The 15,993-nt window shown below is 40.9% G+C and overlaps 1 protein-coding gene and 2 pseudogenes across 1 annotated transcript in view; all 3 read left to right on the top strand.

The window, feature by feature from the left end:
• Nucleotides 1-15,993, top strand: part of CNGB3 (cyclic nucleotide gated channel subunit beta 3) — a 170,560-nt gene that overhangs the window by 78,352 nt on the left and 76,215 nt on the right. The window contains exons 6-7 of the mRNA XM_003821153.7: nt 80-288; nt 13,152-13,202. Of these exons, the coding sequence (XP_003821201.2) occupies nt 80-288; nt 13,152-13,202 (260 nt within the window). The remainder of the gene's footprint in view (nt 1-79; nt 289-13,151; nt 13,203-15,993) is intronic.
• Nucleotides 1,736-6,857, top strand: LOC103786543 (ubiquitin-conjugating enzyme E2 Q2-like; annotated as a pseudogene).
• Nucleotides 6,905-9,828, top strand: LOC103786540 (golgin subfamily A member 2-like; annotated as a pseudogene).

Here is a 15,993-nt window from a genome sequence, read left to right as displayed (position 1 = left end):
ACCACCCCAAACTAAGCAACAGAATTCTTTCTGTGTTTGTTCTATGTCATTTGGATTGCACCACTTGCTGTTTTTCCAGATCGACTCTATCTCCTGTGGCTCTTGCTTGTCACTCTTGCCTATAACTGGAACTGCTGGTTTATACCACTGCGCCTCGTCTTCCCATATCAAACCGCAGACAACATACACTACTGGCTTATTGCGGACATCATATGTGATATCATCTACCTTTATGATATGCTATTTATCCAGCCCAGACTCCAGTTTGTAAGAGGAGGAGACATAATAGTAAGTGGGGTTCGGGAAAGGCAGAAACTGAAACGTGAATAACATCTAATTGGGCTACAAAAAGTAACAGCATTGTTTTATTTAATGTTTGACTGGCTATCTGCATGGATAATTGCAAGAAGTCATGAGCAATAATAACAAGAAAACAATTATAAAACAGCCATTGAGTGTTCACAATGTGCTGGAGAACATGCATCTCCCTGTACCTTAGTTTCCTCATATTTAAAGTGAAAATAACAAAAACACCATCATAATATTGATGGAAAGATTAAATAAGTTGAGGCCTTTGAAGTGCCTAGATTGTGTCTGGTGCCTAGTGAATGAGTATTAAATGTCAGCTAGCATTATTGTTCTAGTTAACTTATTTATAATACTTCCCTTAATCCTTTCAATGACACTATGAAAAAGATGTAATTAGCCCCATTTACAAATGAGGAAACTGAGGTTTAGAGAGGGAGGTTATTTGCTCAAAGCCCAAAGCTGGATAGTAGCTGAGCCAGGATCCTAACCCAGCCCTTGCCTCTACAATCACGCAGGTTCAGGTTAGTAAGTGTTTCAGAATTTGACAATACTTGAGCATACAAAGAGAGTGCCAAGTCTGAAATGTTGAAACTATCCACATATTTTACCTAAATAATGTTTTTTAAATGGATCAATTATCAATACCAAAAGAAGAAACCATTTAATATATATTCCTCTGGTAATCAAGCCTCAAACAGTCTGTGAAGCAGTTGTTTTCTATCACATTACAGTCTACCATTCACCTCAATACTTTAAAAAATAAGATAGGTATTCTTTCACTCATTAGAACCTACTCAACCTTCTTAGGAGACAGCCTGGTGTTGTGAGAAAGTACTAGGCTGTAATATTTTAGGACACGGACTGTGCCTTGTTTATCTTTGTGTAGTAGGAACCAGGTGAAGTGCCTCCATGTAGTAGAGAAATCAAGCACAGGGTTTTAGGCCTGGACACTTTGGGAAAACCTAACTTAGGAAGCAAAGCTTTCATTACCCTTTTTTTTTCCCCAATTTTTATTTTATATTCAGGAGATACACATACAGGTTTGTTACCTGGGTATCTTGGGTGATGCTGAGGTTTGGGGTACGATTGGCCCAGGTACTGGACATAGTACCCAATAATTAAGTTTTCTGCCCTCCCCCACTTCCTCCCTGCATTCCTCCTCCCTCTAGTCATCCCCAGTTTCTATTGCTCTGATCTTTATGTCCGTAAGTATCCAATGTTTTGCTTATGAGGGAAAACATGCTGTATTTGTTTTTCTGTTTCTGCATTAATTTGCTTAAGATAAGGGCCTCCAGCTGCATCCATGTTCCTGCAAAGGACATGATCTCGTTCCATGTTGTATATGTGCCACATTCTCTTTATTCAGTCCACTGTTAGTGGGTACTTAGAATGATTTCATGTCTTTGCTATTGTGAATAATGCTGCGATGAGCATGCAGGTGCATGTGTCTTTTTGTTAGAAAGATTTGTCTTCTTTTGGATATATACCCAGTAATGGGATTGCTGGGTCAAATGGTAGGTCTGTTTTAAGTTTTCTGAGAAATCTCCAAGTTGATTTCCACAGTGGCTGAACTAATTTACCCTCCTACCAACAGTTTATAAGTGCTGCCTTTTCTCTGCAGCCTTTGCCAGCATCAGCTGTTTTTTGACTTTTTAGTAATAGCCATTCTGACTTGTATGAGATGGTATCTCACTGTGGTTTTGATTTGCATTCCTCTGATGATTAGTGATGTGGAGCATTTTTTCACTTGTTTTTTGGCCATTATATGGTCATGACCATTTTAATCAATATAGATTCACCGCACTGTCCAATATGGTGACCACTAGGCAAATACGTCCATTCAAATTTAAATTTGAATTAGTTACAATTAAATACCATTAAAAATTCAGGTTTCTCAGCCACATTGTTCATATTTTCAGAACTCAACAACCATGTGTCTGGTGGACAGCACAGAAGATTTCCACCATTGCAAAACATACTATTATTCAGTGTGGTAAGAGAATGAAAGAGCAATGAGCCATCCAGATCTCCATCAATACAGCCAAACCACAGAGAGGTAGCCACACCCCTCACAGATAGGGCAAATCACCAGTACGTAGAACACCTCCACTGGTGTTTTGTTTTTTAATGAATATGGCATCTACAGGTCTATCTTTTTATTCTTTACTTGCCAAATTCATCACATCCTATTTCTCATGATCAAATGCAGTGCCCTTCCTAAGAAATTAGCATTCTTACCCTTAGGAGAAATTATCTTCTCCTGGATTTATTCTCAGTGTTGAGGGAAGTTTATTGTCAATCCAATCAATCTAAGAAACAGAAAAATGTGTTTTCACAAGCACAAACCCAAGTCTTATAACCACTACCCCAAGCCCCTTCCCCAGCTAACTAGAAGGATGCTACGTTTCCAACTGTGGCCAATGTGCCATCCTCCTCCCAAGGCTCAGCAAGGGCTGCACAGAACATGTCCTCCAATATCACAATAGGAAGAGCAGACTGACTGCCTATATGGCATCTTAGGTCCATGTAGAATTTTGAAGAAGATAGTTAGGTCGCTTAATCTCCTTAATATTTTCTGTTGAATCTTCAGAAGGTCTTAAATTATCAAAAAGCTGAAAGGAATAGCTTTGAATATTTTTTTCTTCCTTAAAATAATTGTCATTTTCTGGAAAGTGTTTTCTATATTTGAAATCTTTCCTAGAAAGAAATACTAAAGGCAAAAGCCAAAGCTGTGCCAAAAGTCTATTCAAAAAATTCCTTGTGCAGACTTTAGAGCATTAGTTAAATCACCAGCACCATCCCCAGAGCAACCTGGCAGCTTGATGAATGGTGATGACGGTGTACAAATAAGAAGTAAACAACAACAAAAGGAACACTAATTTCAACCTCCATTAGACTCACAAGGGGGGAGAAAATCAATGTTTGACAAATGGAAAATGACAAAATCAGTAAAGGGAGACTTTTATTTTCAATTTTCTAAGAGGCTTTTGCACACAATGAAGTGTTAAAACCAAGAAAAATAACTGGTAAAAAACACACTCAACAGGCTCTATTTAAAATGCATTATCATAAGCTACAAATATAGAGCAGGAAATAATTGCTTTGTTTGTTCAAAAGAAGTTTAATGGTTTCTTTAATTTAGATTAAGTAGCTGCAGCCTTTGAAACTTGATTACATTTTGGTAAGAAGACTATGCACATTGAGTACCCAACCCGAAGGTCTCATATTTAGCTATCCATGCTACCATTGGTAACACCACTGAATCATTCATTCAAGAGACATTTATTAAATACTTACAGTTGCTAGGTAGATACATCTACTTAATTTATTAAATAAATGCACCATAACTGGAGGATGGAAATATGAATTCCCCAAGGCCTTGAAGGAAAATAAGCAAGTAACAGACAACAGATTGAGGTGCTAACAGCTACAATAGAAACCAGGAGGCCTTACAAGATTTTCACAGCATTTATTTATAAAATCTTTCTCCTAAAAGTGGTGCTACAAAGATAACAGAATTTTGAAATGCAGTCAAACAAAAAGTCTGTTGTATGTAATTTCCTTTATAGATAGCAGAAATTGAGTTGGAGATGACAGTGAAGATTATTTAGATAAGAGACACTCACATCCACAACTCTTTTCTAAACCTACCAATCACAAAATTCACAGAAATCCTCAGTGTCATCTAGTTACAATGTCAATTAGGCCTTCCTTTATAATCAACTGCTTTTGGTACTTAATCCTCTCAATTGCTCTTTATAAACCAATCTGAAGAAAACCACTCCCTTCTCTGTGCTTCCTACACTTTACTCATAATTCTGTTATTTAATTGTATTAAATATTTATTAGGCTAATTATGAAGTAGTAGAAACCAACAGTCTGGGGTCAAATTTCACTTCTGAAATTTGCTAATAGCATTAACTTGAAGAAACTAAACTTACCCTTTTATTGAATACAATCTTTTTCATCCCCCAAAATGGGAATAGTCGTACTGTTGCAGGACTTTTCCTTAGTTCAGCTAAAGACAGGGTCCTTGGCTCTCCCATGGCCATGAAAATTTAGGCTCGGAGACGGTTTGAAGGGTGACTGAAGCAGGGCTTTATTGTGTGAAAAGGTTTAAAAAGGGGGGGAAACAGGGATCCTCCACAAGGCCAGAGCCCCATGCTAGAGTGCTTCGTGCCCACTGTTCGAATTCCAGGTTCCACACAGGAAGAGGAGGGACCAGGCTCCTCCCTACTGCAAATGTAGCAAACTTTCCAAGGCTCCACCTCAGTGGGCAGGCTGGTTGGAGTTTCTCCAGCAACCCCCTCCCACCTGGCTATCTCAGTACCCACCTCATAAACCTATTATGAAGATTGAATAAGATACCTAGCTCAGGGTCTGGCATATAGAAAATACAAATGAATTAAATGTATTGTCAAATGAATTAAATGAATGGTTGTCCACACACTTCACTTTTCCCTCTTGTCTCCTATTTGTCTATGTATCTCTCTTTCTTAACTGAGGATAAGTTTCTTGAGAGTAGGGACAGTATTCGATTCACTTATTTATCTATCCTAGGAACTTAGAGTATACTCAAGAAATGTTTGAAGGAGTGAATGAATGATAATCTCAGTTCGAGGATTTTATTTCCTTGAATAATTATTTAATCTGCATTATAATTGTTTCAGGTAATATTCTTTTAAAATACCTCTTCCATCTGTCCTGTGTAAAATTATGAAGTTTCTATGAATTGTTTATCAGAAGGAGTGAATACGGGTTGCGGTGTGCGGCTTGGCGCAGGCTCACAAAGAGCTGCAGTGGCGCCCCATGCTCAGCCTTGCGGACTGAGTTGCCGGCGGCGGGACGGGGACAGCAGCGCACCCTCGCAGCCCTGCACCTGGGCCAGTCTCCTGAATATTTACACATTGCCGAATCTCCTGTGGACAAGACACCACGGAGGGCAGGACTGTTCCATGATGGGTTGAGCCTCTTCTCGTGCCTAGAGATTCCAAGAATCCTATCCATCTTTTTCACCAATATGGTTTGTGGACTGTGATGACCCAAATCTGACATCAGTTCTGGAACGTCCAGAAGATACTAAGAACAACAATTACCTTCGTCAGCAATTGAAGTGGTTGATATGCGAACTCTGCAGATTATATAACCTTCCTAAGCACTTGGATGTTTGAGATGCTAGATCAACCACTACCCATGGGTCAGAATGGGAAAATAGAAGTGACTTCAGAAGAAGAGGAAGAAGAGATGGCTGGAGATATAAAATACTTAAATCACTGTAAGATGAAGGAAGAAGAACTTATTAGTGGGAAAAAGTTGGAGGATGAAGGAATTGAAAAAGAAAATTTGGCAACATTAGAGAAAATTAGGAAGACTCAAAGTCAAGGCCATTTAAATGTGATGTGGTGTTTGGGTCAGTGCAAGTTTCAGATAGACTTATGAAAGAGCTCAGGGACGTATGCAGATCGTGGAGTTATAAAACATAAAACAGGTCTGCTGGAATTTTTTTGTCCTCTTCCTGACAGAGAATTAACTCTTACATGATTTTTATCTTCTGGCAAAAGCATAAGCAATATTGCTTGAAAAGGATTTATTCAGTGGAACTCATAAATGACAGTACATGACTGGCATGTTAAACTGCAGAAGGTCGACCGTGATAGTCTTTTGCACAATGATCTTCAGATCATAAAAGAAAAAGAAAGCATAGAATATATTTTGTTTAACATGTCTTTTAAGAAACTGTTGTGGTTGTCAACTGGGTTGTCGTCCTAAAGTATGAATCTGTTATATATTAACTGAAGTTGCTAATGGCTACATTTTTACTGACTCATATGGGGGAACGAATGAAGAACCAAGGCCAAACACAAAACACAAAAAAACCCAGGAAAGTAGAACTTTAGGGAGGAGGCGATCTGAGAGGTAAATGGCTGAAATTCTATTGGATTTGTGTTTCTGGACCATGGCTCCTAACACCAGAAAGAAGGGCCTTTTCTGGGGTAGGAGTATTTCTTAAGAGGCCTGGGAAGAATGTTATTGCCTTGAGCTAACTGGCCTTATGAAGAGGACCTTAAACTGAATTGCCAAGTTATTAGTATTGGTATTCATAGACTTTGGAGTGTAGCAGGACAATTTTCCATTTTATCCTCCATTTGTTCGAGTGGTGTTACCTGTTCTCTCAGGAGGATATGTATTGGATGGGGGAGCACTGTGTATGGAACTTCTCACAAAACAGGGCTGTAGCTGTGCCTACACAAAAGAATTGGTCATTATGCAAATAAATGCCATCTTAGTCAGAGGCAAAGCCAGAGTCCAGTTTGGAGCTAATAAGAATCAATATAATCTAGCAAGAGCCCAACAATCCTATAATTCCATTGTACAGATGCATGAGAAAAATCGTCCCTCTGGACATGCTGCCACCTGGCCATGCTTCCTTTCCCTTTCATCTTTCTCATTGACCAATGGGCTTGGAGCATTGAGGCCACACCCTATTCTGCATTCTAGTGTGGCCCTGGTTAACTCTCCTCTGGATCAGTTGCACATCTGCCCGGTAGATGACTGGATGTGTTTAGCAGTGGTTGCCAGGATAGTGCTGATATGGCCCCAACCCCACCTCCCACCCTGCCTGTGATGTCAGAAGAAACCCTACAGAGCAAACTGGCTGTGGTCAAGAAAACATTGAGAGAATATCAGCATATAAACAACTCTGGTGTAGGTACAAGAACAAAAAAAGGAGAAAATGAAAAATGGCAGCAATCCTGAGACAACCACTTCTGGTGGTTGCCATTCACCTGAGGATACGTGCAAAGACCATGCTTTCTCCCCTACAACTGTCTGCTCATGACACCATGTTAGCTGGTGGTGTCTCTTCCCCTGGTGCCAGTCTCACTAGCATGGCAGCACCTCAGAATCATGATGCTGACATTGGTCCCAATCTCATGGATGAAACCAAGACTTTCTCATTGATCAAGAGCCCAGGACAACTCTTCAACAGCTCAATGGTCTTGCCTCTGAGTCTACATCCTTTGTCAATGGGGAGGGCCCTGCATCATCTGCTAACCTGAAGGATCTGGAGAAACAACAAAACCAAGAAATTCTGGATCAACTGGAAGAGAAAAGAAAGCAAGCAACTGAAAGCAGGGAGCCAAAGGGAGTGGTTACAGGTTCAAATTCAGACCATAGGGATCCTCATGTCCGAGAAGGCAGAGTTATGGACAGCCCTGTATTACACTCAGCATGCTGCCAGGCAGTTTGAAGGAGAGTCAAAGGATCTGGCCAGCTGCCTGCAGTATTCCTGGCGCATGTGGGAGAGTTGGAGTGGGCTCTCTCTGCTGTCTCTACATAGCAGAAGAAGACAGACAAGTACAACAAAGAGTTAATCAAAGAGAGAGATGCCCTCAGGCTGGAGTTATATGAGGATCTGAAGCCACAGAACTCAGAATTAGAAGATAAATTTGAGTCCTAGTGACAGAGAAGTCAGGAATCCAGCTCAACTTGGAGGATCTGCAAAAGAAGCTGGAGAGGGCCAAGCTCCTGCTTCAATAGTCCTCAAGCCAGTGTGAACCCCCTGATGCTAACCAGCAGTTACAGCAGGCCATGGAGGAGCAGGCACAGCTGGAAGCACACCTGGGGCAGGTTATGGAGTTGCTGAAACAGCTACAGATGGAGAAAGATCAATATACTGAAAATCTGAAAGGAGGGAGTGCCATGTGGTAGCAGAGGATACAGCCGATGTCAGAGGAGGTGCACACATTGAGGGAGGAGAAGGAGCACAGCATGACTTGGGTACAGGAGCTGGAGACCAGCTTGGCCAAACTGAGGGAGCAGATCGCTGAACCCCTGCTCCTGGAGCCCCCAGCAGGGCCCTCTGAGGTGGAGCAGCAGCTATAATTGGAGGCCGAGCACCTGCGGAAGGAGCTGGAGGGTCTGGCAGGACAGCTCCAAGCCCAGGTGCAAGACAATGAGGGCTTGAGTAGCCTGAACCTAGAGCAGGAGGAGAGGCTGCTGGAGCTAGAGCAGAAGGCTGAGCTCTGGGAGGAGCAGGTGGAGGTGCACAGGCAAACCCTGGAGACCATGCAGAATGACCTCACCACCATCAGTCATGCAGTCTTCCAGAACGGTGAGCTCAAAGAGCAGCTGGCCAAGTTGCAGACTGGCTTCATGAAGCTGAACAATGAGAACATGGAGATCACCAGCACATCACAGTCGGAGCAGCACATCAAGAAGGAGCCGAGCGAGAAGCTGGGCGAGCTGAAGGAGATGGTAGAGCTGAAGAGCCAAGAGGTTCAGAGTCTACAGCAGTAGTGAGATCAGTACCTGGGTCACCTGCAGCAGTACGTGGCCACCTATCAGCAGGTGCCCTATGAGAAGGAGCTCCACAAGCAGTTACTGCTGCAGACCCAGCTCATAGACCAGCTGCAGCAGGAGGAAGCTCAGGGCAAAGTCGTGGCCAAGATGGCCTGCCAAGTGTTGCAGGAGACCCAGGAGCACCTGGAAGCTACCAGCCAGCAGAAGTAGCAGCTACAGGCCCAGCTGACCCTCATGGCTCTCCATGGGGAAGGAGATGGACTGGACAGTGAGGAGGAGGTGCTTCTGCTCATGCCAAGCATCCTGGAGGAACTGGAGAGTCGGGAGGCCATGGTGGCATTTTTAAACTCAGCTGTGGCCAGTGCCGAGGAGGAGCAGGCATGGCCACGTGGGCAGCTGAAGGAGCAAAGGGTGAGCTGTCACTGTCTGGCTCACCTGGTGGCCTCAGTCCAGAAGGAGCCAGAGGCAGCAGCCCTAGTCCCAGGGACTGGAGGCGATTCTGTGTGTTGGGAGGCCCACCAGGCCCTGCAGGGGGCCATGGAGAAGCTGCAGAGCCACTTTATGGAGCTTATGCAGGAGAAGGTGGACCTGAAGGAGCAGATGGAAAAACTGGAAGGTCGCTGCATCCAGCTGTCTGGAGAGACAGACATCATCAGTGAGTGGGAGGCCAGGGCATGGCAGGGGGAGCTGCACGGTGGTCAGAGGGGTCCCAGCGTCTGAACCCTGTCCTCCCGCAGGAAAGTACATCACACTGTACCAGAGCTAGAGGGCAGTGCTGAAGACATGGCACCAGAAGGAATACATCAGCAGCCTGGCCCAGGACAAGGAGGAGATGAAGGTGAAGCTGCTGGAGCTGCTGGAGCTGCAGGAGCTGGTGTTGCGGCTTGTGGGCAACCACAACAAGTGGCATGGCAAATTCCTGGCAGCTGCCAAGAACCCTGTTGATGAGCCCGCTCCAGGTGCCCCAGCTCCCACAGGAGCTCGGGGCTGCCAACAAACAGGGTGATCTTTGCAAGATGAGCCTCGTCCACAGCGTGGAGCCTGCACAAGAAGAGGCCAGGGAGGGTTCTCCCCATGACAATCCCACTGCACAGCAGATTATGCAACTGCTTCCTGAGATGCAGAACCCCCAGGAGCACCCAGGCTTGGGCAGCAACCCCTGCATTCCATTTTTCTATCATGCTGACAAGAAATGAGGTGAAGATCACCGTCATCTAAAAGCCGGCCACTGTCAGCAAAGCTTGGAGAAATGGGGCCAGAGGCTCCATCCCCACCAGGTCCTTACCACCCCTTCCCAGTTACCCTGTTATCCTTAGAGGAGCAAGGTAAGACCCCTGTGTGATGGGGGGAGACAAACAAGTGCAGACCCTTTGCCACCTTGGCCAAGGCTGAGTCCTTAATTTCTGGATGATTATTGTTGTTATTTAAGAGCCAGAGGCTCATAGAGTTGATTTATTTGGAGGAGGCCTGGTGGCCTCCCTGATGGCCTGACTCACTAAAGCAACTTTTCCCTCACGGGGGCTCCCATCTTCTTACTCAGAGAGGCAGCTGAGGCAGGACAATGGGGCTAAATGTAGACCAGGCAAGAGAACAGGCTGCTGGGGGTGGCTCCCCTTCCCCAGTGTACATATTCTATCTGTGTAACATTTTGTATATTCCAGGGTAGGGCCACCCCCTGTATCACACATAGAGGAGGTTGAAGCTGGTACATGCGGAGGAGGTTCTAGTAATTATTTGGGGCTGGGAAACTTCTTTATTGATAGTACAGGACAGAGAAAGGAGGCAAGGATGGGGTCCTGGCGCCCTGGTGATGCAACTTCTGTTTATTTTGCTTTTTATTTTGGAATAAATGGATTTAGCCATTTTGGTTGGGGGGGTGGGAGCGGAAAGAAGAGGTGAATACTAAGTAAATATACTAACACCTGAGTAGATCTTCTTCAAAAGCTATCTATTGGAAAAGGATTTAGGTGCAATTAGCATATCCTTCCTAAAGTAAGCCTTCCCTGAAGAAATGTCGCTGGTATAATCGTGAGGCTTAAAAGAGGGAGAGAGAATTAAGTGGGGTGACATTTTAAAAATAAGTACCTAATTGTTACCGGTAAGCATGCTGATCCTCATAAGGCTAACGATGCCAAGTTTATTTACTGCTCTAAAGAAGATAGATTTTAAAATCACTAAATCACATTTCATTTAATCTAGCAAGTTTTAGTTGCATTTACATTTATTCAATCATAGAATCATAGACAACCTTGAAAGTAAACAGACAAATATGCTAAGAACATTCTTCCTGAGTGCAGGGTGGAGGTAGTATTTTAACTTAACTGTCTAGCACTTGATATCTATCTGGCTGTCCCATATAAACTTTGAGGGAAGTGACTGATTTTACTCTTGTGGTACATGATTTATAACACTATTTATTTGAAGCTGTATCTATGTCTACCCGTGGCTCAGTAAGCCATTTTGTTTCACAGTAAAAATCATTAAATGAGCATGTCATATATTTTCTAATATATTTCTGTAAAATTTAGTACATGTATATGAGTAAAAATTATAGCCAAAAAAGTCAGTAGTGTGGGGAGTAACTAGGGAGTTGACTAACCAATCTTTAACATTGCTCAAGCAGCAGTTTAAAACTTCCAGACAGCCTGAATGATAATTGTTAGAAGACACTACTTCCATGTGTCCAAGTTATAATGCTTTGGTCAACTAATTAAGAGCCCTTAGAAAATCCTTTACTACATATAAGTGAAACATAAAAGTCCAATATTCACATTAATTATTTTAGGTCTGAATATTAACAAATGCCACTCTAGTCATCTATCACTCGTCACACATTTATTGAACACCTACTGTGTGTTAGACACTGTGTTAGGAACTGAGGAAATAGAGGACAAAGATTGGACCCTACTGTCTTACATAGCTCAGAATGTCTAGGACAGACCAACAAAAGAAAAATGGTGGGATTTTATGTTGTGAGTCATGAAAAGGCATGCCCAGGGTGCTATAAGGCTCAGAGAAAACCATCTGACAGAGAAGACCCTTAGTCCAAATCTTGATGGATGAGTTGGAGTTACCTGCACCTTTTTCCTCCACAAGAAAAAAAGAAAAACATGTTCTGAGCTCTGGGACAGCATGGGCAAAGGCATCACTCTGATGCATTTGAGGAAATGCTGAACAGAGTGGGTTCTGTTTCTGGGATGCTCCGGGAAGTGAGTGGAAAACAGAAAGTAGAGCTTTGTATACCCTGAAAAGGTGCTTGCACTTTTTTCCTTCAAATCATGTGGAGTTGCAGGATTTGACATAAATGAGGATTTTAAGTGATCTGATTTAGAGATCATCTGGCGGCCACTGTAGAATGGATCAAGGGGAACAAGACTAAAGGCAGAGACAGCAGTGCCATAAAGCAGAGAATGGCCATGAGAAAATTTTAGGAAGAATGAGTGGAACTTGGCTATTGGTTGTATGAGGGCTGAGGGAGAATGCGCAGTGTAGGACCACTAAGCAGTGTAGATGAGATTGCTCATAGGATACTCGGAAACAGGAGGAGCAGCAGTTTGGCTCAAGGAGAATGAAGAATGATGATGAATTCAGGTTTGGTGCAGTGGATCTGCTAAGTGAAGAGGACAATGGGCAGTTGCTTACCCATCAACAGCTCAAGAAAGTGATATTAGGTGGAAGTAGAGATTTGGTAGCATCAACCCGCACGGTAATCTCTGAAACTATAAACGTGGGTGAGATTTCCCAGGAAGCAAGTATGAAGAGAAAAGAGAAGAGAGCTAAATCCTGGGGAATGTTGACTTTTAAATGACTAGCCCAAGAATCCAAGAAGAACACTGAAAAGTAGGAGTGAAGATATAAGTAAACTAAGAGTGGGATTACAGATTCTTTGAAAAGAAAAAGTTTCATGGAAAAAAATTGTCCAAAAAATTTTTAATGCTTCAGAGGTTTTATTCATCTCTCCATTTCTTTATTCATTCAGTTAATAAATATTTATTGGGCTTTTAGTATATTCTAGGCACTAGTTAAATTTAGTTGCTAAACAAAATCAAACCTGTCCTCAGATAGATTACCGTTTAATGGAGTAGACTAATTTTAAATAAATGAGCCAAGCAATATATGTGTCATTTCAAATCATGATGAATGCCATAACAGGATGCTAAGTGCCATAAAGGACATCCTGGGTATGATCATTAGGAGATCATTGGTGACCTTTGCACTGTTAGCCTGGATGAAATGAGAGAAGCAGGAAGAAGCCAAATTGCCACCAAATTGCCATGAGTTAAGGATGAATGTGAGGGAAGGATATAGAGTAAAGCAGGTAGGCAACTCTCTTGAGAAGCTTGATTGTGGCAAACAATAGGGCAATAGTAAGAAGAAAACTAAAGCCAAACATTTTTTGTTTTAATACCTGGGAATATGGAGGATGTTTATTGGCTGAGATTGGAAGGAACCAACCAAGAGAAACAGTTATAAATTTAAAAGTGAGAAAAAAATAATTGATGAAATTGGCTAAAATTAATGAAAATACAAATATCTTTCAGGTGGATTCAAATGAGCTAAGGAAGCACTACAGGACTTCTACAAAATTTCAGGTAGGTGACTCAAACAATTTCAAAGTTGCTCACGTGATCTATTACCATTTTGACTTTAAATCCCATCTATAGATTTCTATAAACAAAGTTTATACATACGAAGTTTTATTAGACAACGATAAGCCTGAAGTTTCTGCCTCTCAATAATTACCTGATATATTTCCTTATATGTCCAAGTGGGTAATTCAACATATAAGCCCTAATTAAGCAGACCAAAATAAGTTAGTGCCCACATTTGAATTCTGATTTACACATCAGTAAAGGAATATGGGTTGTATACTTTGTCTTGTCTACAAAATTCTAGCCCCCAATTCATGTAGCATGATGTTGTAAAGGTTTGCAAAATTGTTTTTACTCCTGCTTCTTTCTTGTTCTCATATATTCAAAATAAAAATTATTAATAGAAGAGAAGCAATTGTTTAGATAACATGGAACCTTCCTTTCCTAAAACATACATTTTATTGCCCATAATTATTTTCTAAGTACTTTGTTCTCTGAGAAATAGGCAGAGGTCAGGGGTTATTTAGGTTTACCCAATTGGAGTGAACTCTAGCCTCTCACTTCAAAGACAATTCTTTAGTGGCCTCAGAGTTTGTTTAAAAATACAAATCTGGGTTTAGGTCTCAGACTATCCCTGTTGGAAATCTACAATGATTAACATCCCTTTCAATTGTTTTTTTTTTAATCTCTGACTAATTTTCTTTATTAAATATTGCCACATACTTAGGCATATTCATAAAAGATCTCTATGCTGCTTTGATGAATTCTACAAAGAGGATAAATACTTTTGTAATGCCATAAAGCTTATTCCAAACTCTTACTTTCCTGAGTTTGAATAAGGACTAAATTAATTTATATATTTAATATGTGTTAGCATAATGACATTTCAGTCAATGACAGACCACATATATGGTGAAGGTCCCATAAGATTATAAGGGAGCCGAAAAATTCCTATTGCCTAGTGACATCACAGCCATCATAACATTACAGTGCAATGTGTTATTCACCTGTTTGCAGTGATGCTGGTGTAAACAAACCTACTGGGCTGCCAGTCATATAAAAGTATAGTACATACAAATATGTATGGTACATAATATTGGGGATAATGGCAATAAACAACTATGTTACTAGCTTATGTATTTACTATACTATACTCTTTATTGTTATTTTGGAATGTACTCCTATGAATTTTTTTAAAAGTTAATTGTAAAACAGCCTCAGGCAAATCTTTCAGGAGGCATTCCAGAAGAAGGCATTGTTATTATAGGAAATGACAGCTCCACCCATGTTATGGATCCTGAACACCTTCCAGTGGGGCAAGATGTGGATGTGGAAGACAGTGATATAGATGATCCTGACCCTGTGTAAGCCTAGGCTAATTTGTGTGCTTGTGTCTTGGTTTTTAACAAAAAAGCTTAAAAGTAAAAATAAAAACATTTTAAAATAGAAAAAAGCTTATATAATACATATATAATGAAAATACTTTTGTATAGCTGCACAATGAGTGTTTTAAGCTAAGTGTTATTACAAAAGAGTAAAAAAGTTTTTAAAAATTCAAAAGCTTATAAAGTAAAATAGTTACAGTGAGCTAGGGTTACTTTATTATTAAAGAAAAAATTGTTAAATAAATTTAGTGTAGCCTAACTCTACAGTGTTTATAAAGTCTACAGTAGTGTACAGTAATGTCCTAGGCCTTCATTCACTCACTACTCGCTCATTGACTCACCCAGAGCAAGTTCCAGTCCTGCAAGGTCCATTCATGGTAAGTATACTATACGGGTGTACCATTTTTTATCTTTCGTATCATATTTTTAACTGTACCTTTTCAATGTTTAGATGTGTTTAGATGCAAAGATATTTACCATTGTGTTACAATTCCCTACAGTACTCAGTACAGTAACATGCTGTACAGTAACATACAATAATATACTGTAATATACAGAGCATGCTGTACAGTAACATGCTCCTAGGCCTGTAGCCTAGAAGCCTAGGCTTGTATGTCTATACCATACCACCTACGTGTGTAGTAGGCAATACATCTAGGTTTATGTAAGTACATGCTATGATATTCACGTGATGAAATCACCTAACAATGCATTTCTCAGAATATGTCCCTGTTGTTAAGTGACAAATGACTGTATTTTTGTACCTGATCATTCACTATTAGCTTGTTAACTTCTTGTGAATAGAAACAATATCTTACTCCTATTTCAACCCCAACATGCTTTGCAAATTGTCTTGCACAGGGTTTAGTGCTGGTCAATACGTCAATTCAATTTTCTACAGTTCAATGAGAAATAAATTATCTCTGTCTACACAAATCTGTGCCAATGTGTTAATATTAAAATGGCCAATGATTAATGACTGTCTGCCTAGAGAAGTTGAGAGGGGAGTTGAGCAATTGAATAGAAAGCAAGCAAAAAGATCGTTATGATTTAAGCCAAAAACTATAAGTTTTAGGGTAGCACTATGTCAACAGTGTATCTGCTTTTTTATTTTAAATACATTATTTTAATTACGTTCTGTACACTTAACTTGTTACAAAGATTGATACCTCTACAGTGAAATCAATGAGGTTTGATGATATGATGCAATTTCTAAACCAATACTTTTAGTAAGTAATTTGTTTATAATAGCTAATCTGGTTAATTCAAACCAGAAGTTCTATTCTTGTTCAATATCGGCAGGCTTTGAAATTGTTAGGCAATTAATTATCTCAACTCTATGCTTTTGGGGTACAAGTGGTTTTTGGTTACATGGATGAATTATATAGTGGTAAATTATGAGATTT

Source organism: Pan paniscus, chromosome 7 (genome assembly GCF_029289425.2).
Source record: "Pan paniscus chromosome 7, NHGRI_mPanPan1-v2.0_pri, whole genome shotgun sequence".
In the NCBI taxonomy this organism is placed as follows: Eukaryota; Metazoa; Chordata; class Mammalia; order Primates; family Hominidae; genus Pan; species Pan paniscus.
This window is presented reverse-complemented; position numbering and strand designations above follow the sequence as displayed.